The sequence below is a fragment of the Sceloporus undulatus genome, chromosome 1, assembly GCF_019175285.1.
Source record: "Sceloporus undulatus isolate JIND9_A2432 ecotype Alabama chromosome 1, SceUnd_v1.1, whole genome shotgun sequence".
In the NCBI taxonomy this organism is placed as follows: Eukaryota; Metazoa; Chordata; class Lepidosauria; order Squamata; family Phrynosomatidae; genus Sceloporus; species Sceloporus undulatus.
In genome coordinates this window covers 258,049,999-258,072,366 of record NC_056522.1, presented here as the reverse complement: position 1 = coordinate 258,072,366, position 22,368 = coordinate 258,049,999, and the positions used below count along the sequence as shown (strand labels likewise).

The 22,368-nt window shown below is 42.2% G+C and overlaps 1 protein-coding gene across 8 annotated transcripts in view; it reads left to right on the top strand.

The window, feature by feature from the left end:
- Nucleotides 1–22,368, top strand: part of SYT7 (synaptotagmin 7) — a 335,723-nt gene that overhangs the window by 273,249 nt on the left and 40,106 nt on the right. For 4 of the 8 annotated variants that reach the window (XM_042470278.1, XM_042470258.1, XM_042470268.1 and 1 more), the window contains 2 exons: nucleotides 5,850–5,972; nucleotides 18,305–18,440. In XM_042470278.1, coding sequence (XP_042326212.1) covers nucleotides 5,850–5,972; nucleotides 18,305–18,440 — 259 coding nt within the window. The remainder of the gene's footprint in view (nucleotides 1–5,849; nucleotides 5,973–18,304; nucleotides 18,441–22,368) is intronic. The other 4 variants (XM_042470295.1, XM_042470287.1, XM_042470253.1 and 1 more) reach the window with 1 other exon arrangement.

The window sequence follows — 22,368 nt, the reverse complement described above, 5'->3', positions numbered from 1 at the left end:
GAAGGTGGAAACGACTGCATGGTGACTGGCAGGAGATGGTGCTTAAAGAACAGGGTTTCAGCTATTTATAGCAGACATTTTCTTGGTCTCTACTGTTTTTACTGAGGTCAGGGTAGTGATCTGTGAACAACTGTTGGGCTGTGTTTTGAAGTTAAGGAGCACAGATCTAGTGAGGGGTTTGCAAAACAAGACTTTTTCACTGTACTACAGACACTGAGGGCATTGACATTAGCATTTTTTCTCTTCTGTATTCACATGGTGCAGCACTCCTAATATTACTTTTGAACTTATGAGTGAGAGCTCATGGCCAAAAGCTCTGCCATGTAATGCATCATTTAAAAATAAATAAATATCAGAATTCATTAACAATGCAGTTATCAACAGGAATGAATTTAAACACTTTCTGTCCTAGTATAAGTAGGAAAAGCAGGGAGGCAGAGTCAGTTCTCAGTTATAGCTGTTAACAGGAAGAGGATGGTAAGTGTCAGGTAGCCAAGCTCTCATCTCCAGTGATGGTAAAATGGATCTAATTGTATGAAAGCATCCATTCCTTTGGCATCCCTTGTTCCAAGCCATTGAAATCTGCATTGGTGGACACTTGTTAGTGGTCACTAGGTATCCTTATCTCCTTGGATCCAAAAATATTGCTAAGGTGGTGTCAGAGCTTCTAGCAGTGAATGCTAGCATGAAGACTAGTTATCTTGCTTCTGTTCCTCTGCACACCAAAGCTAGCTTTGAGTACAAGAAATGTTTGGCTCAACTAGATTACATCCAGCTTCTATACCAGACAAGTGTTGATTTGCAAAGATCATTCACTGAGCCTCCAATTTGCCATATCAGCCACTGTTTTTGAAAAGCAATGCAGTCAGTTGTACTTAATTAAGTTTTACATCTATGTGGGCTCAGTCCTGAGAGTATTATGTTGATGGAAGAATCAATTCCAATTCCAACTCTACAATTCCAGACTGTCTATAAAATTGAAATTGTACGTTTAACATCTGTAAGTAGTTTCTGTACAGCAGCATTCATCAGACTATTTGGGCACTGTAGAATGGAGTTGAACCATGTATCATGTCCACTTGTTGCTCAACCAATGCAGAAATGTAGACCTCTTGGTTATGAATCCTCAATGGCATCATCCCAAGATAGATATGAATATAAGCATCTGAAGTCTAGGCTATATTATTAGGGATGACTGGGTAAAAACTCTTCCTGTCCATCTTTGCCCTGAGACAGGTTTTATGAACCTCAACAGTTTCCTCATTCTTTTGAAATATGTGAAAAGTGAAGGTCATTTTACAGTGGCAACTGGTAGCTCTATTGTCAGTGTGGCAGTGAATCAATTCCAGGTTTTAATCTAAACTGTGGAGATTATTGCATTCCCTTTTTCCTGATCTGGGCATGGGCTGAGACCAGGCAGGGAACATGTGCTTGTGCACAGCTCCATGCCCAGATCGTTACCATCTCATTCCCAATCGGAATGCCTCCCATTGATGGAAAAGAAGCATTTTAGCCAGGGACAGAAGGATGGGATGGTAATGATCTGGGCATGGAGCTTTGTGGTAAGACACGGTCCCAGCACAGTCTCAACCCATGCCCAGGATGGGGAAAAGTTGGTAGTATGATAGTCTTCTGTAAAGGAACTATCTGAAGTGCTGAACTTATTTTGGAAATAGATTTCAGCTCTTTGGGTATTTCCAGGAGTATCACTCGCACGTGCAAACAGTACTGGGTGACACTTCAGAGGAGATGAACACCCAGTAGGACTGTCATTCACTCTCTGTCCCATACCCCCCCCCCCAGGTCTGCCCTCCTCCACCAACCAGGGTTCTCTCTGGGAAAGGGGGTGCTAGTGGTGTCAAGAAGCTTGATCGGGACAGGGAGGGCTGTGAGGTAAGCAGGAGAGGAAGGGGGTGGCGAGTGTCACTCCCTGGCCATTTCTGCTTCTCCTTCCACTGCCCCCTCCCCTCACATTCTCTCCCACCTGACACTGCCTCAGGAGGGTTCAGGGTATCAGGCTGTGTTGAGCTGCTGGAATGGTGGCCCCTCTCTCCACCCTTCCGCTGAGCTGGCCCAGAGGAGCCCAACCAACACTGCTCTTACTCACTGAAGCTGTGGAGTGGCTTCCTGCCCCTAGGTAACAACATGAATTACCACACTGGTATGACACCCACCATAGTGACACCACTGGATATTTCCTTGGGTTAAAAACTGGGCTCATCATCCTGCTGACAGAACTACCTGCCATCATTGTCAGGTTGCATCATGAAACTTGTATTTGTATAATTAAGTTATAACTGAGCTGACAGAGCAAAATCCAGTATTGTTCACACTGATTTCTGGGCATACAGTTGTACTTCTCCCTACATGCTGGCTTTCTGGATCTGCTCTGTTGGATTCTCCAACTCTCCAGTGAAGATAAATTGGGGGAGGGGGGGACTTCAGAGGGAGAGAGTATTGCCCTACCCTATTAAACAGATCACAGTAATTCCTTTGGAGAGAAGGGTTATCTGGACACCAACCTCCAGCTCCTTGTGAAAACAATGGTTACATTTTCCTCAGCCCTTCTGAAAGAAACTGGGACACAGTATAATCTCAGCAAAGCCAATCCTTAGTTTCACCTCATTTTCTTTCTCTAATGACATAACTGCACTCAATCTATCCATAAATGTCATGGTTTGTTCTAGATATCAAACAGCAGGACACTACTGATGCAGAAAAAATCCGGATTATTTATATATGACTTCTATTACATTTGCATCCTCCTTTTCCTCTAAAGAACTCAGGGCACTGTACACGGTCACACATACACATGAAGGCAAGCACACTTTTATCCTTACAGCAATAGTGTGAAATAAATTAGGCTGACAAATAGTAACTGGCCCATGGCCACATCATGAGTTTTGTGTCTGAGGGTCTATTTAATCTCTGTCTCCAGTAATATATTATATAGCAATCATCACGACCACCACCATCTATCCTTTTAAAACAGCAAATTCAAGTGATAAGTGATGACAGGAGGAGCACCAAAATGGAGTTGCAAGAGGAGAGGGTATCAAAAAGTTTGCAGAAATGCCTAAGTGAAAAATCCCACTACTCATCCTCAAAAAATAAAAACAGACCACTGGAGATTGAATATGTTTAGTAGCCAGCAAAAGAAAAATAAGAAGAGGAGGTGGCATGAAATGGCAGGGCTTGAATTCTTAGCTGAAACAATGCTATCCAGAGGTGAAAATACACTGCAACATTTTGTTGAAGCATCCGCTGATCATTCCTAATAGCAATATCAGTTTCAAGAGCAATGAAGTCAAATCAAATCTGCAGAGAAACAAGAGGCATGCCTCTGAGCATCAACATGCTCAGGAGAACCCCAAACATTTTCAAAAGAAAGAAAAAATGGAGAAGAGATAAAGAGAGAATGGCCAAAATAGTCCAATGAAGGCTAAGGATTATTATTGTTAGAGGATGGCCTGGTGAAGGCCAAGTATTGTTAGTGGCCACAGAGAAACAGGCCTGAATCATATGGTCACTTCCAACCACAGTATACCAATCGAATCAATTATGGTTTGTTGTGTGTCAGCACAACAGGCAAATCCCATGGAATAAATGGGCCTCCTCTAGATGGTAATTGGGACTAAAATAGAATTTGAGCCTGGAAGAGTGGCAAATATTTTGTTCCTTGCTTCTGCTGAACAAGTTCAATGCTTCTGTAGCACTTCTATTTTCCAGCTGATTGTTGTGGGTGACTCCTCTCAGTATTGAGCCTTTTCTCAGAATCCTCCTGTTTACAGTCTCAGCTGGCTGAATGAGGAAGAGGTAGGCTGAGTCTTCCCTCAAGGTCAGGCTGTAAGCCAGGGGAAAGAATTGAGCACAAACACAGCAGGTGCCCACTAGCCATGTAGTTTTAAAATGAAGCCATGTTGGTGGTTGATTACTATCAAAGGGACTGTATTAGGCATTCTCCAATTCCAGGGAGAAAGAGACAAGAGTTAGATGGTGATGGTGATGATGATGGTGATAATCCTTCTGACCTGATATGAATCAAGTGGCAGCATACTGTTTGGTCTGCTATTTTGCTTTCTTTTGCATCCTCTCATTCTGCAAGCAGCGTGCTTAACTGGCCTCCCTGTACATGCAGCTAAACTGCTTCAGATTTAATTATACTGAGTCCCTGCCCCAGAGCTTTTCTTCAGCACTTTTTTCCAGTCAAGTGAATGCACTGACCCATTCTGAATCCAGTGATGTAATAGGTTTCACAAGGTGTGATCATGACTAGCAGCACAAGCATGTCAGAGAGAACAAGCTCATCACACTTCATTGAGAGAGGCACAACACTTGAACTGGGGTCACAGCACTGATTGTTGTCTGCACCACACTGGACAGCCTGGAGCATATAGCACAGTTGCTTGCCAACAAATGCCAAAGAGTTTTCTTGCTCAGAGCTGAAAAACCATCAGGCCTTCTGCAGGTGAGGTTTAAAAGAGAAATATGTTTATAAAGCCCATGGGCCACCTGTGCCCTGTAGATGGGATTTCACATTGCCACGACTTGACTTGGTGTGCTTTGGATCAGGTAACAACAGATCAAAATGGTACCAAGAACCTAAATGTTTTTCTCTGTGCTGCTCCTAAATAGATGGCTGGAACCATCACCTGAGAGTCACTGAACAAAAAGTTGTAGTTATAACACTCATTGCCTATTTACTGTATACATTGATTTCCATAGGGATACTAGCCCACTTTAAAATCTGGCTATTGATGATTACCCCAGCCTGTTAAGCTTGCTCCTTGCAAGATAGAATTTAAATATCATTCAGTATACATCTAGCTGCACAAACACACAGCCAGAAGTGGTTTGTGTTGCTTTCTCTGAGCATTCTCATACAATTTCAATCACCTGTCTTCATGCATTTTTGGCAATCATACAGTAGTAAATCAAATACCACCTCAGAATTAGCAGCTGAGAACTTCACTATTCCTAATGGCTGTAAAACACTTAACAAACTAACCATTCCACCTAAAAAATAGCAGATTGTTCAGCAATACTGTTTCAAACAATCTTTACTCTTCCTAGAGTCAGCCTCTTTTTCCAAACAAGATCCTCCTTAACAAGCAGCAGCTAGTGGATCACTAACCTTGACTATTTTAACATAGTAGGTACCATTCCTTAATGTTACATGGTCAGTGCTAATGATATACACATCACAGCAATGCCATGCTCTCTTACCTTCCATGCAAGATTTTCAATACTCTTCGTCTCCCAGAGTATCATCTTTGCTTTGCTTCTTACCTTGCAAGTAACAACTTGAAGGATTAGTGATGGGATGCAGTCTATGAAATCACTTATTATTGGAAAGAGGAGACATCCACATGACTATCTTTCTGTATTAGACATCCAAGTTCTGAGGATTAGATTAACTGGTATCATTGTTCTGCTTTTGACCTCATGTTCCTGTGGGCCATGAATGAAGGGATGTCTCTGGAGAGAGATCGTTGCTATCATAGGGGGAGAGGGCTACTGTGGCAGCCTTGCTTACTCTCCAGGACATTTATTCATACAAAGGACATGGCTCCATACAAAGTATTGTTATGTTTCATCTGCTGTTTGTTCATTCTGGCCTCTGTATATCTCCCAGGGATCTGGAGTATTTAATGTGTGTTTTGTATAGCTGATGTATTTTCAAATCTTGTTTCATGTGGTTCAACAGTATTTGTTTTTCTGCCAGTTTCATTTCTTATGCTTTGTTCTTCTTTTTCTCTTTCCTGTCTGTCTGTATGTTTCCTTTATCTGCATCCTGCTCACTGAACTTGGGGCCTCATCACTCCCCTGGTGGGATCTCCTCTGGACAGGGAAGGCCGTATGGTGGTGCTATCCCTTGTTTTGGGGCTCTCAGAACAGGACGACTTTGCCAATATACCTGATCTACAAACCACTGGGAACCAGCAGAACCAGAACTCTCAGGGGGACAAGAGGTATGAGTAGGAGGCAAGGACTCTCAGCAGCTCTCAGAGGCAAATAGCCCAAGGAAAGGAAGCCTCATGAAAAAGCCTCTGTTATGGCCTAGGATAGTGGGGGGTTGATTCAGGAGTTCAAGAAGCCCCAGTGTTAGGCCTGATGACACATGTTAAGACAGTTTAGTACCATCCTTTCCTCCTACTTGGATACTCATTCCCTCTTGGATTGCCAGGTCTCTCTTGAGGGGGAAGCACTGGGATCTCTCAGCCATTGCTTTCCTAAATACATACTCTGATGAGAATACATCCTCATATAAGCCCATCTCATTTGCATCTTTTTGACTCTGCCCAGTTCCTCTTCCATGCCTTTCCATCCCTGATCATTCATTCATACACACACACACACACACACACACACACACACACACACACACACACCATATTATTATTATTATTATTATTATTATTATTATTAAGCTTTATTTATAAAGCGCTGTAAATTTACACAGCACTGTACATAAAATCATTTAATTAGACGGTTCCCTGCCTTCCTGCTTACAATCTAAGAAGACACGACACAAAAGGAGAAGGGAATGGTTGAGGGGAAGGGGATCAGGTCCAGCATTCTTCTCTTCCTCTGAGGCCCGGACCAAGGCAGATGGACTGGAGGGAGGGCTTGGCTTCATAATGGATGGTTATGTCCTATTGTTTCCTCTCTTTTCTATACACTCTGTAAAAGCCTAATGGGAACTAACAGGGTCATTCCATTACCCATAGAAGCAGCTTAAGGCAGAAAAAATGTCTAGCAATGGCAGCTCTTGACTTCCATCTCAGTAGTGTGATAAATCCACTCTATTTTATCTGGCCTTTCAAAGAGCTATTCAAGGTGTTGAACTGTATCCTGAAAATCGTTTCAGCACCTTGGATAGCTTTTTGACCAGATTCACCATGCCCATTGACATGGAAGCCACCAGCTCCCTGTGTTGCCTAGCTAAGAGCACAGCCCTCCAACATTTCCTCAAGGGGAATTAAATTTCATCCCTTAAGGAGAGAAGGTGTGAAAGAGTGGATTTCATATGAGCAGCGCATTAATTAAATGGCACTGTTCTTGCCTACAGACTATTTTTAACTTGTTGTGGCTGTATTTCACTACATATTTTAGCACTTCCCATTTGATTGTCCAGTTGTTCAGTTCATCCTTGCTTGTTCCAGCCTACACTTTTAAGGACTAGAAGGAAGATACACAAAGTTCCTTTAGGCTACGGCAATCCAAAGGAATCTATCTATCATATATATTTTCATTCCATGGACTTCCATAACCACTCTGCTCCTACAGTGTTACAGTGCTCCAGCCATGCTGGCTCAAACTTGTTGAGAATCACATGGTTACCACCTCAGCTTCACTCATGAGAACAGATCTGTGTGTTCTCTTTATCCATTGCATAATGTTACCTACAATTCAAAGACTGAATGAAGTGGGGATAGATATTGTATGTGTAGCAAGAGAAAAGTTTTGTCAAGGTTTGGATAGGCCATTTCCTATATCAACAAGTTGACAAGAAGAAGAAGGGGAGAAAGAAACCTTATATAAAACAGCTATGCTTTTGTAAGCTTCAAGAGGAATAAATCAGAGCTTGAACAACTTATTTGGCACTGTGACTCCCAGTGTCCTCTCCTGAAGCAGTGTCTGGCTGCAATTTCTAGAAGTTGTTCTCTAGAAAAGGAACTTTTAGAATCTCCAGAATATATATGGGCAATGGTGGTGGCCTGTTTTTCCTGAAACAAGGGTTTATTTAAATTTTCCTCACCTCTTTTGCACACCTTACTGGGTATGAGTGTAGTTAGCATCAGGTTTCAGAGGAGATTGTCTTTCCATACTGTAAGGTATCTTTCAGGTTGCAGATAGTTGCACTAGGGGTGGTATTTGGCATGAGAGAGCAAAGATCCCACAGTTCATTCTTGTGTTATTAATTTTTTTTTTACACAAAGATTCATACTTATACATTTACAAGTCTTTCTTTCCAAATGATACCATTTGTTTATACTGTTGGCATGGCATCAGTTAGGAAGCCTGAATCAAAAAGCTGAGAAGTATATCATCTTCCAAAAGCTGAGAATTATGCCAGCAGAACTTTTGTTCTGGTGCAGAGGCATATATTTATTTATATGCCATCTTTCATAATAAAACATTTTAGCAAAACAGTTAATGGCCATAGTGCTGTTGGCTACTTAACTACATAGCTGTGCTGGCAGTGTGGATATAGGCACAATAACAGAGTAAAATGGCCATATTCACTACAATGACCCAGGTGGCCAGGCAGAGACAGCAACAGAAACCATCTCTGTCAGAAGAGGAAGCAGCCCTGCTGGCTCCTGTGGCCCTTTCATACTAAGCAATTACAGTGTTATGATGCCATTTTAGCAACCATGACTGCATCCTATGGAATCCTGGGGTTTGTAGTTTGGTCAGAAATACCAGAGGAGTTCTCTAGCCAAGAATTCTAAATACGCCTCCTTAAACTGCTGATCTCAGGATCCCATAGGATGGAAGCATGCCAGCTAAAGTGGAACCAAAATGCTATAATTGGGTATCTGGGTATGATCTGCTTGGGAGTCACAAGTCAATTCTCTGTGAAGACAGGGGTGGCTCTCTCTGCCAGCTCTCCATCACTGCTACACACCATTCCAAAAAGTGCTTTTCTCAAGCCCAAAGATTACATTGGTGTATGTCACAAGAAGATTCCATCCAATATAATAAAGCTTTGAAACTGATATTATTATTATTATTTAAAAAAACACTAAAAATAGTAGTTTGAAACTTCATTCAGACCAGTGAAAAGCATACTACCATTAAAACTTGACAGAAATTAATTTGTCCACAAAGAATGACATGTGAATCATTCCTCTAGGCTGTACAAGTTGTATTTTGCACAATCTGAGTAATCTATTTTGGCAGCTTCAGTTTAGTATTTTTCATGAAAGCTTCCAGTAAGGTACCCTGTAATGATATGAGAAGTTTATGCTTTACAATACAAACAGTACAGTATTACAGGACCGGTATCCATGATTTCACTAACTCATGTTCCAAACAACCCCCCAGGCAGTTTCTAGGTTCTCCAGCATGAATCTATGGTGTATCTCAGATAGAAGTTGATCATAGAGTCATGATGGCAGACTTAGAAATGCCTAAAGACAGCTCTAGGTCCTCCAGCACAATTCTATGGTCAACAACCAACATAAGTCATTCATTCTAATAGGGTTCACTGTTATCCATGATTTTGGTTTTCTATGGTAAGTCCAGGAACATATCCTTCATATATATACTGTACTGTAACTATACTGTAACAACACCAAGGAGGGGGCACAAATGATGGGAAGGAATAAATCCTGAAGAGAGGCCAATCTGAAGTGCTTGTGATATTTTACTAAGACTGACACATTTTAGAATATAAATTCCTACTTCGTGGGCCTCTGAGACAGAAGGCCTACTTCACAGTATTGCCATCACACACTGCAACCACATGAGAGAGCTGCCTTCCTCAGATAGTCCAAGGCACTCTACAGAAAGCTTTTAAGCAGCTTCTGTAAGAAAGCTTAACATTCACCCCTTCTTAAATGCCCTTTGCTTTGCCATTCACAGTATGAAGGGATGCTGAAAAATTATCAGTACAACGAAGAAGGAAATGATCTAGAGTCATTAAGCTTAAATGCTTTTCTACACATATTTGGTACACTTCTCACTTCACTTCTCAAGTATCTTTAACTCTTACCAAAAAAAAACAACCCTGTTATTTGGTCACTGAAATAGGGCTCTTCTGCTTCTATCATCACTGAATCATGCAAAACTTTCCTTCTTTTCAAACTCTTTTTAAGGTTTGGAAACAGGAAATAGATGGAGCAAGATCTGATGAATAGGGTGGATGGTCTATGCACTCAAACCCAAAAGTCTTCAAAACATCCTTCATTTTGCCAGCCATGTGAGCAGGTTCATTGTCTTGCAAAAAGAAAACACATTTTTTGCAGCTTCTCTCACCATTTTTGCTTCAGTGCCTCCTTTAATCAGTACAGCAGGTATTCTGCATTGACTGTTGGGCTTTGGACTGTTGAAGATAGTCCTCAAAATACCTTATTTATCCCCTCAAAAAGGTGTGGCTGTGGCCTTTCCTGCTGACTTTTAAGTCATGAATTTCTTTGGTAGTGGAGAACCTGAGTGTTGCTATTGCAAAAGCCCATTGTTTGGTTTCTAGATCATATTGATGTAACCATGTTTCAGTAACAGTGATGGGTCATTCCAAAAAAAATTATCACAAGATTGCTCAAAATGCTGAAAAATCAACTTGGAGGAATACAAGCGATTTCATTTCAGGTCAGCCTTCAAACATTTTGGCACCCACTTGACTGACAGGTTCTGCACAGCCAACTGCTCATGAATAATAAACCCAATGCATTCTTGGAATATCTCTAGTGTTCCAGCATTTGTTTTAATTGAGATTCACCAATCTGACAAAATCATGTCATGAACATGCTCAACAATTTCAGGAGTTGACACTGTTGCAGGCCTCCCAGACTGTGCTGCATCTTCGGTCTCCAAATCTCCTTGTTGAATGTTGGCACACCACTTCTTTGCAATTGAATATGATGTGCACTTTTCACTCAATGTTTGCATCATACATTCATGGATTTCCTTTGGAGTATTCTTCTGCAGGAACAGGAACTTCATGATGGCCTGGAGTAAAGCACTTGAAAATTCCATACTTTTTGTTGCTATGGTTCTGTCAATGATCTGGGGATGGGGAAATTAGAATTGATCTGGCGGTGGGGGAATTAGAATCCTGAAAATTGGCAACTTACAATACAAAAGAACAGTCAAGTTACAGTGACAAAATTATGCTCAGATTTTGGGAAGTGGACCAAGCTGAGAACTTTCCAGCATCCCCTCATATACAGTAGGCATGTAATTTTTACTAATTTTCTTCCTGAAGAATGCAACAAGTAATTTTAGCAATTTTCTCCCATCATGAGAAAATCTTAGAAAAATACACAATTTACTATTCTTAATACAGGATGTAATTTATGCAAACTTTTTATGTGGGTTTTGTATATGCTGGGGGGGATTTCTGTGCAGGAAACAATCTTTTCTTCACAGAAAATAATATTTCTGCACATAAATGTTATTTCCTGTGCAGGAAAGGTTGCTTTCAGTGCAAAACAATGACATGCAGAATTTTGTATAGAATAACAAATACACATGTAAATATAGTATCTGTATTAACCTTAAATCTGTAACACCTTCTTGATTGCATCTTTGTGGACCAGATAACAATGTGGTCACTATCCATTTTGGGTGTTGATTGAATTAGAGACATAATAGAATCTTTCTAAATTTTTATGTGTGGTAGATTAACTTTGAAATTGCATAGACGTCCACTGATCTCACAACGCATAGGTCCAAATTTGGAAACAAATGGATAAATGTTTTTCACATTACCTACTCTCAGGAAAAAAACTTGAAAAATGTTAATTGTATCATGGAGCCTAAGAGGCTGGACATTTGTGTAGAAAGTTGAATAATTACTCTGTTGATAAAATCTCCACATTATTAACATTATTGGTTATGTGAACTGACCTTTAACCACACCAGTAGTTACTAGCTTGCCAGGAAGTAACCTCCTAGTACAATACAGTGAATCTCTGGTGTCTTGTGGTGTTTGGTTCCAGGAATCCCCCCCACCCCCCACCCCCACAGATACCAAATTCATTATATACAATGGAATTATAAAAAGTTGTCCCTTACATAAAATGGCAAAATCTAGGTTTGCTTTTTAGGGAAAAAATTAAATATATTTTCAAGCCATAGATGGTTGAATCTGTGGATGCAGAATCAGTGCCTAGGGAAGGTTGATAGTATATAAAAGTAGGAAAAGAGATAGTTCTTTAGTTGAATCTCAAATATGCTTCCATGTCAGATTTAAAATGGAGATGTCCCAACGTCCATAAAACCAAACAACTGAGTGGCAACATTCTGGTGCCATAGACCTAAATAGATAGGAGAAGCTTCTCCTTATTCCAAATACTGTGCTAATCTCATTTAATCTACTAGCAGCATGCTAGTAGATATGGTTTCTTCATCTGTCAGTACTTTGGGAGTTCACTATCTCTTGTTGTATCTTGATTTGGTCCCATATTTTCTCAGTAATGTGTTCAGGAATGATGACACTGTTCCTTGCCCACCAGGGTCCTCATCTGTCTTTCCTGAGGTTGAAGTGTGAGAAAGTGTGGTGTGATTTTTACAGCTCCCTCCCCCATCAGAACTGAAGAGGTTGCAGAAACAATCAGGGATGGAACCACTGGGGGACTCTCAACAATCACCAGTCTCAGCCAAGCCATAATTGGATGCCAGGCTCAAGCCCTCTGTCTCTCCATATGTTCCCTTCCAAGTGGGAAACATCTCTTTTGTTCACTCACAGTCACCACTTGCCTTCAGTGTCTTTCCTGCTTCCACCTCACAAACACCATACTCCTAGACGTATGCTCTCCCTCTCCTCTCTGCACTCCCCCTCTTCCTTGTCTGCCTATGGAATGTTGTGAACTGATTGCAAGAGGCTTGTGATGTGGTCTTTTGGGATGCTTGTTGAAGGTGGGGTTCTGGGTGCACTCAAATCTCTTTACCTCAGTCTTTCCTCTCTTCAGCAGTCTTGTTTACAGTGATCCCATGATGTTTTCCTGTCTCATAATCCAGTGTAATATCTCCCCCTCCTCTTCCTTGCATTTTCTCTTCTCCCTTCTAGCCTTGCTGCTGCTGTTGCTGCGTGAACTTTCCCCAGTGTCAGCCTTGGCATCTCCAGTCTAGTGCCTTGTCCTGTGGGTGTGATGGCTGCTTTTTCCATACTAATGTCCATATATCTCACTGTGTGTCTCTTTCTCTCCTACCGCATTTTTCCTCTATATACATTTCTGTTCTATGAGGAGCTGACCTACAGAACCTGTGATAGACCTTCCTTCCTTCCTTCCTTCCTTCCTTCCTTCCTTCCTTCCTTCCCCCCTCCCTCCCTCTCTCCCTGTGACTTCTTCTACACTTACCAAATCTCAGAAAGCTTTGTAGCTGATCCAGTATTCTGGGTTTGCAAAAATAACTCTGGATTTGTCATACCTTCTGACAATCAATCATACACACACAGGGGAAGCGTGTCCCTGTTAGTGCTCCTCGACATCTCAGCGGCTTTCGATACCATCGACCATGGTATCCTTCTGGAACGCCTGGGAGAGTTGGGTATCGGGGGCACTGCTTTGCAGTGGTTCCGGTCCTACCTCTCGGGTAGATTCCAGATGGTGGAGCTGGGGGACTGTCGCTCCGATAAGAGGGCACTTACTTCCGGTGTCCCTCAGGGAGCGATTTTATCCCCTATGCTTTTTAACATCTACATGAAACCGCTGGGAGAGATCATCCGGAGACACGGGGCGCGGTGTTATCAGTATGCTGATGACACCCAAATAATTTTCTCTGTGTCTCCGACTGATGCAGTAACTAAGGATGGCATCTCTCCTCTAAATGCCTGTCTGGAGTCGGTAATGGGCTGGATGAGGAAAAACAAACTCAGTGTGAATCCAGGGAAAACGGAAGTACTGGCGATTGGTTCCCCGGTCCCGGGTGGTGAAATTTGTCATCCGGTCCTGAACGGGGTCACGCTCCCCTTGAAGGACTCGGTGCGCAGTCTGGGGGTACTCCTTGACTCGTCGCTCCAGCTGACTTCGCAGGTGGATGCGGCGGTTAGGAGTGCTTGTTATCAGCTTCGGCTGATACGCCAGCTGCGCCCCTACCTAGACCGTCGGAACCTTGAAACTGTTGTACATGCTTTGGTAACCTCTCGATTGGATTTCTGCAATGCGCTCTACATGGGGCAACCCTTGTACCAAACCCGGAAGCTACAGTTGGTGCAGAACATGGCAGCCAGATTGGTCACTGGTAGTTCCAGGACAGACCATATAACTCCTATCTTAAAAGATCTTCACTGGCTGCCTGTTCGCTTCCGAGCTCAATACAAGGTGTTGGTTTTGACCTATAAAGCCCTAAATGGCTTGGGCCCAGGGTACTTAGAGGACCGCCTCTCCCCATACAATCCGCCCCGCACTCTCAGATCATCTGGGACAAATCTGTTAGAGGTCCCTAAGTTTCATCTGGCAAGGACCTCTCAGAGGGCTTTTACTGCTGTTGCCCCGTCACTGTGGAATGAGCTTCCCACAGAGCTCCGCTCCTCTGCATCACTAGTTTCTTTCAAGAAACAATTAAAAACATACTTATTTCAGCTGGCTTTTTCACTTTAGCTAATGGTGTCTTTGTGTTCTGCCCCTTGCTTTCTGTGTTCCCTGTTTTTTGACCCCACATTTTGTAACATTTTGTAATATTGTCGTTTTATTTAGCCCCTGATGAATGTGATATGTTCCATTTTCTGTTTTGTTTCATGTTTACTCCCTGTTATATCCCCTAGTAATGTTTTTAAATTTTATATATTGATGTTTTAATTGTAATTTTGTAAGCCGCTTTGATCACTTTCGTGGAAAAGCGGGATAGAAATAAAGATTATTATTATTATTATTATTATACACTCCTCACACTCATACTTTATTTTTAACCTGGGGTGGGTGGGGGGTTTCTTCAGCTATTTTAGTCCACCTGTGCATGCATGTGCCAGTGTGTATGCCAGAGTATACCAGCATGTCTGGAATTTTGCATGTGTCAATCTGCTGCCTTTATCTGTTGGGCTTTCCAGCCCTGCTTGAGTGTGTGTACCTTGTTTTATCCTTGTGTATATGTTTCATGAGTATGAGGTTCCCTGTGAATATTGATGCATTACCACATGTGTATTGTTCTATTTCTTGATATGTATCAATGTGCCTGGATCTTTGTGTGCAGTGTATCTGGATGTCAGCATGTTTGGAGGTGCTTATGTTGATAAGCCATTACCTCAGTTCATTGCGCATCAGCCATTTTGTGGTACATCAAGAACTATCTCTGATCAATTGTCTTTGGGTTCCCAACTCTGACCCAGTCTGCATCTCTTTGACAGTATGTGTCTGACAACGTGTGTGTGTTTTCCTTAGGCTTTGGTTATACGTTCTACAAAAACTTAAGTGACTGAAGTCCACGTGACCAAGATCTAAACCAGACAAACTCAGTTCAGTTTCTTCCTTGAAACCTGGAACCTTCTGAATGGAAGGAGACATCTGCATGTGCAGTTATGGAAAGAACCATTGTGAGAGAACATGTGCTTTGCATGCAGAAGGTTACATGTTCTATCTTTGGCATCTCCAGCTCAAAGAATCAATTAAAAGATAATGGTGAAGACCTTTAAACTGAAATCCTGGGGAGGCAGTTTAAGTCATAAAACTTGGTCTAAGGAAACTTCCTGTGTTCTTGTGTCTGTAAACACTTGCCATGAATGCATGCTGGTCAGAGATGCAAGGTGCCATTTGAGTACTCAATGTATGTGATAATAATGGCCAGAATCCTGTATGGGAGATACATATGCATAAGCACCATCGTTATGGTGCTGTGCAGTGACTCCTGGCCAACTCTCCCCTGAGCTATCTCCAGTGTGACAGTCAGAAACAGGACCATTGTTGCAATTCCACTTCACACCGGAGATTATTTGTGCAAGGACAGGTGGGAACATCAGCTAGCTGCTTCCTGAATGGCAGGGGAACCAGCCCCTGACAATTGTAGTGGCTGTTGCCTGGTAAGTAGGGATTGAGGGGCCTTCACAATCCCTACATAGCCCCTAAATTAGGGGCAATGTAGAGCTAGTGAATACATAACAGTCACAAGTGCATAACTTTAGATTATGCATGCATAACTGCCATGGAGAATTCTGGCCAATGTGTTTAAAATCTCTAGAATGACAATAAGCTTTTCACTGGATGTATGAAACCCACTAGCACCTTCTCATCATAAACTCTTACACTATTAGGGGGAAGCATTTCCAAGGAACCTCCATGGAAACAAGTCTCTTCTTGCAGTGAGGAACCCTGTAGAAATGGAGACCACATATCCAATCCTATTCTTTTCTTCCACATATTCAACATAATGCATAAAGATCTCCTACAGGGATATGAACTTTCCTTGTTGTGGTAGCTTTAATTGGCTGTTGTCCTTACAGCACTGGCCCCATGGTAGAGTAATTCCCAGTTCTTCCCTCACAATTTCTTGTGAAGGAGGTTACACAATAATTGGCCCAATATCACACACACACACACACACACCAATGCCCAGACTCACAGTTTGTGCAACATGGAGCTGAGGTTGCTTGGGCACTGAATATCAATTTTTCTTCAATATATCCCAACAGGTGTTGTATGTACTCTAATCTATATATTTGTATATCAGTGTTTTGGTCTTCCTATCTGTGTGTTTTGTGACAGTCAGTCTGTAACAGTGACCTGTTGTCCCCTTGTGCATCCATTGCCATAATATTTCTGTGGGCAAAATTCAGTATAGCATCTACTATATGTGCCCTATCCAACATTCTTCTCCCTGCCAGCTCCATTCTCTTCCTCTTAGTTCTTGTCTTCCTCCAAACTTCTTCCTAGGAGTTTTCCTAGTTCTTCATGCCAGGTGTAGAGATAAGACCATCCATTTATATTTTTGGATTCCCACATTCTTGTCAGTGTCCCAACACTGTCAGAAACAAATTATTGATATGATAAACTACTGGAAAAGCACACATTGTGCTTGAGATATCTGATGAACTTGAATGGCCCTTCTACATTTAAAAAAAGCATGACAGAATGAGTGACAAGTAAGATATAGCATTTCAGGTGAATAGGCTGGATATGTTTGGTATATGGGATAAAACTTCAAAGCTTGAGAAATATACATTTAAAAACTATTAACTCCTAGAATCCCCTGAGTGGGGGATTCTGGGGGTGTAATCCAAAAACAGAAGTTTTCCAAGTAGTCACGGGGATAGGAATTGAATGTTTTGCTGGCAAGCCTCTTGAAGAAGACATGTGCATACTCTATAGCCTGTTGGCTAGATTGGTAATACATAGCCAATATATGAGTTATGGGGTCACAAAGAAAGTCAGCTAAACAAAGGAGATTTTCGGGCATGCTATTACTTGGTAATTTACCTCTGTTGCCTACAGAACCTACACTAAAATTGGTAGAGTTAGCTTGAGAAGCAGCTGCTACACTGTTATTGCTAAGATGATGCCACAGTGTAAGGCACAATCAATGGGTGATAATTCAACACAGCATTGCCCAGGCCCATCTGGTAAAAGGTGAGCTACTATAGAGTTATTTGACTTGAGTAGGGTCATGTTTTGGACCATGGACTACCTGACCTGACACAGACTATCTGCCCTGGCCATGTGACTCAGCTCTTTCGCTGGGACCTTGTGAGACATCCCTTGATCACCTAGTGCTCAGGTTTTTCAGGTGCTCTGCACACACTGAGGCTGGCAGCGAAAACATCTGGCTATACGTCATTTCAGAAATTGCCTGTCAAGGAAAGCAAACAAAGGTGGTTGCCTCTTTGTGAGAGTGAATGTTTGTGTTTTGAGAAGGTTAATGGCCTAGAGAGGCAGTAAGGGAGTTTAGCTGCAGGAAGCACCAAAAATAGACCCAGCCTGTAGCTCAGTTCAGTTCAGTTCCAGCTTTTGGGAAAGTTACTTCATTTTTGGACTGCAGCTCCCAGATTTGCCTAGCCAGTATGGCCAGTGGCTATGCAGGCTGTGGGACTCTGGGAATTAAAAATGGAAAAAGTAGCTTTCTCAAGCTCTGTTCCATTCCATTTTTTAAGCCAAAACCAGGGGCAAATTGGCATATCATAAAGGTAATGTCCTAATATAGATGAAGAAGAAACAGAGAAGAAAGGGCAAAAGAAAGGGTCTTAATAAGGGAATCCTAATGGTAAGCTTAACTAAAAAAATATTTATTATTAGTATTATTAGTTCTATTGTTATTACTAATGAAAGCACTGTACAACATACAAAGAAGATAGCACTCTGAGGGAGTCAACAATCTAAATTTCAATACAGGGAGATAGAAGGACAAGATCAAAAGAAAAGGTGATTCCTCAGGCTAAAAGACTGACACAAGAATAAGTCCCACTGCTCCTCAGGCAGAAATTGTAGGTGATGGGTTGCAGAAGTCTGATGGATTATAATAGGTGGTTTGTAGTGGGTGGGTAGGTGGGTGAGTGGGTGGGTGCTGTTTTTTAATGCTTCAGTTGGATTTAGCCCTCTCTTGTCAAATGGACCTGCCACAATCTATGGCTATTCTGCCTGTCTCCGATACTGTATTTTCAATTATATCCAAAGCATACGAACATGTTTTCCCTCTCCTCCCCCAGATTACCCTCTGGTGGCAAAGTGGGGAATGCAGCAGCTGTGCCAGGGCAGACGCAACACGAGGAGCCAGACCACAAGACGGAGCCCCGCTCATCTGTGTCAGATTTAGTCAACTCCCTGACCAGTGAAATGCTGATGGTGAGTGCTCTGTTAGATTTTCTCTGTTTTCACAATGAAATATTCCCCTTTGGGAAGATCTTCCTTCTGAATTCTCTGCATCCAAAAAGTTTTTCTTCATTCCAAAAATGCTTACTTCCTGGTATAGGCAAAGGCTGGGCACAGATCAATATGTAATGAAGTTGTGTTGATACTAAAAGTCAGGGGTGGGCACCTTGTGGCCTTCTAGTTATTGTTGGACTGCAGTTCCCATTATTATTCATCATTTGCTATACTGGCTAGAACAGATAGGAGTTATAGTCCATCCATTTCTGAACAGCCAAAGGTTGACCACCTCCCAGTTCTATAATACAGGGCAAATATTGAATCCATTCTTATTTTTAGTTCTGCCTTTCAATGACTGAATCACAGATGCAAAATATATGTGATGCCCAAGCTCACATCATCTGCTGGTTTAATTCAAAGATATAGCCATGTTAGTCTGTAGAACCAGTTTGTAGAGAGATTGTAGCACCTTTGAGACTAAGGGGCAAAGCAGGCCACCGCAAAGGAGCAGCTCCATGCCACCCCTTTCAACACCAGATCAGAGCCACAGCAACTGCATGCTGTGGCCTTGATCTGCTGCTTTGCCAGCTCTAAAAAAAACCAGCAAAATGCTGCTCCTTTTAGAGCCAGCCAAAAGGCACCCTTGCTGCCACCGCAGCACTTTTCAGCACTCCTTTCAGCATGTGTAGTGTGAACGCTGTACCAAAGGAATTCCATGACGCTACCCACCATGCAATCAGGTGGGCAGCATCACACCAGCATGGGGGTGCCATCGGGGGCATGCATTATCCAAACGCCACGTCCCCACACTGCCCCCATGCTGGTGTTTCAGGCCGGTCTGTACAGCCCTAAGTGAAAGAAAGAAGTTGGCAGCAGCACCTTTCATAGACTTAAGTCTACTTCTGTTTGTTGAAATGGAAAGCCAAGGACAGACCTATACAGGCCATTGGTGTGTGAGAATATCAATTCAAATTCAAAATCCTTTGTGTATGGAAATGAAGAGGCAGGCCCAATTTTAACTATGGTCATTTGTGAACAAAGGTACTGGAAACTAGCCTTTGTGTATGGAAATGAAGTGGCAAGTCCAGTTTGGCATGGGAAACTAGCCTGTAGGTGAAGGGAATAGATGAGTGTAGGACGCCCCCATGAGGATGGGATTAGATAATGTTGAAATGTATGTAGTGTGGCAGGAAGTTACTGTATTATCTTTCTTCAGTCCATTGCTGATGGATTGTAGTCTATAGATGACCTCCATTTCTGCTGTTTCTCTTTCTAATCAATCTTTGTAGTTCTTTTGTTCAAGGACCGCTGTTCTGAGGTTTGAGATGGAACGCCCAGGGAGATTGAAATGTTCTGCCACCAGTGTTTGTGTGTTCCCATTCCTAATGTCTGAATGATGCCATGATGCCAACTCTGCCCACACATTTATCCAGGAAATGTCATCACAAGACCTAATGACATCACCCACAATATTGGGGCAATTTCACATGTTCATCCTCCAATGTGATTTCTGCCATATTATGTCATCAATGCCTGTCCGCACTCTACATCAAGCAAACAGGCCAGTGCCTACACCAGAGGGTAAATGGACATAAATCAGACATTAGGAATGGGAATACACAAAAAACAATGGCAGAACATGCTGCCAACTTCTTGCTTTCAGTTAGTCTCAAAGGTGCTACAAGATCACTCTACATCTGCTGGTTTGTTTATTTTATTTTTTTTAAATCCATCAAGATTTGATTGGGGTCACAACATTGGGAAAGAAACTTTCCTTTCCCTATTTTTATACAAATCATTTTCTTGTTTTAATCCAGGGCTGTGAAGTTGACCCTTTAATACCTTAATGTCTGTGTCTGAATTGAGATGGCCAGTTCCTGACTCTTTGCCCAGTTGAAATGAAAAGAATGGGGCATGGAGTTTGAAATCCTTCTTTTCTTGAACTCTCCACCATTTCCTTATTACCTTACTGAGAATCAGGATGGGGAGAAGAAAGCACACTTTCAGGGCTATACAATATCCAAGTAGCTATGTTTGCACTGAGGATAAAAGCAGTGGAGTAGAAATCTGAATGCAAATCTGGTTTGAACAGTGCTAGCTGCATGCCAGATCTGTACTGAAATCTCCTGTAAATGAGCTACTATATTTCAAACACATTAAGGTGTGTTCAGGTATTGATTTTAAGCAATCAAAAATGAAGGAAGCCTGTTATCCTCCTGCTTGTTTTTCATTTATAGATATTTACCTAACGTAAGAGCAATAATCCATGATGCACTGGTCCATAATGACATATTTACACATCCAGGTTGCCAAGCGCTCATTACAGTTGCTGTGCCATGACCTCTGTGTAGCTCTCCATCTTAGATTGCAAAGGTCAAAGAAAGATCCACGTTGTGATGTTACAGATGGGCCCTGTACAGCATTGGTTTTGAAAACTGTGTGGGGGAAAGTTACCAGTCCTTGTTTTGTTAAAGTGCAATTTCACATGTTCATTAAATCAACACGGCACCTACATTTTAGTTCTTCCTAGACATGTACACAGGGTGGGGCATCTAAGCTTGTGTGAGTGGAGGACTTCGATTCCTAAACAAAAAGAGAAAGTTAATGTGGATTTAAATTCCTATTGTTGTTGTGTGCCTTCATGTCATTTCCAATTTATAACAAAATGAAGGCAAACCAGGCTTTTCTCTGTGAAATTTGTTCGGAAGAGGGTTGTCTTTGCCTTCCTCTGAGGCTGAAAGAGGGGGGCTTGCCCAAGGTCACCCAATGGATTTCGATGGCTGAGCAAGGAGTCAAACCCTGGTCCTCCCAAGTTCTAGTCCAATACTGAATGGTCATTAAACCAACTGTGTGGACTTTGGGGGGAAAACATTCTCTTAACTTGCTTGTTGTGAAGATAAAATTGTGCTAATCCAATGTACAGTATAGCACTCTCAGCTGTGCGGATGAAGGTCACAGTGGATATTGACTCCATGGGCAGGCTTCCTAGATGTTCTTTTGGCCTTGAAAGGGTTTCAATATATATAGACTCTGGTTTCCATTGCACTTCTTATATCTTTGCAATAGGTCTCCCAGTTTCTAGCATCACCAGTGTTGCCAAATACCAGTGAATTTCCCAGAATCCGGGGAATTTAATTACTGTACAGTAATTTCTTTCCAGGGATTTTTACTGAATAATAATAATAAATATTGGGGGATTCCGGGGATTTGGGATTTTGGTAAAACATTCCGGGGAATATCTGGCTCCTCCCCTCCAGTGCCATTTTCTGCCTTCCCACTGTCTCTGAGAGACAGAGGGAGGTCCGAAAATGGCGAGAGAAGGAGGAACAGGCACGCGCATGTCTGTTTTTCCTTCCCCCGGTCCCCATGCCTGGCGAAACAGCTCGGAGTGCTATTTCTGGCATGCATGCCATAGGTTCATCATCACGGATATAGGCCTTAAACAAACATCTAAAAATCAAAATTCGGGGTGCTTTCCTGATACAGTGAGCCCACATCATACGCGGGTGCCTTTTACGCAGCTTTCAGCTTACACTGAAAGCCACGTCAGTGGGGTTGCAATGGCGTGCATGCCACGCCGTGCATCCTACATGAGCCCCATTATTTTCAATAGGGCTCAAGCACAGGCACTATTTGCCTTATGCTGAGGGATCCAGAATGGATCCCCTGCATAAAGCAAGGGCGTACTATACTAATAAAGAGGTAGTCCTGCAAAGCAAATGCTCTAACATTAAACAACCAGTCCCTGATGACCCTGGAAAATAAAGGATATAGTAATGACTGTTCCAATGGAAGCTGGTCAAAGGAGTGCCTAGCCACTGAGGTCATGGGTCTCTAGTGACAACATAGATCCAGGAGTACCTCAGACTATACACCCATTCCTCCAGAAGGAATTCAGTCCCGT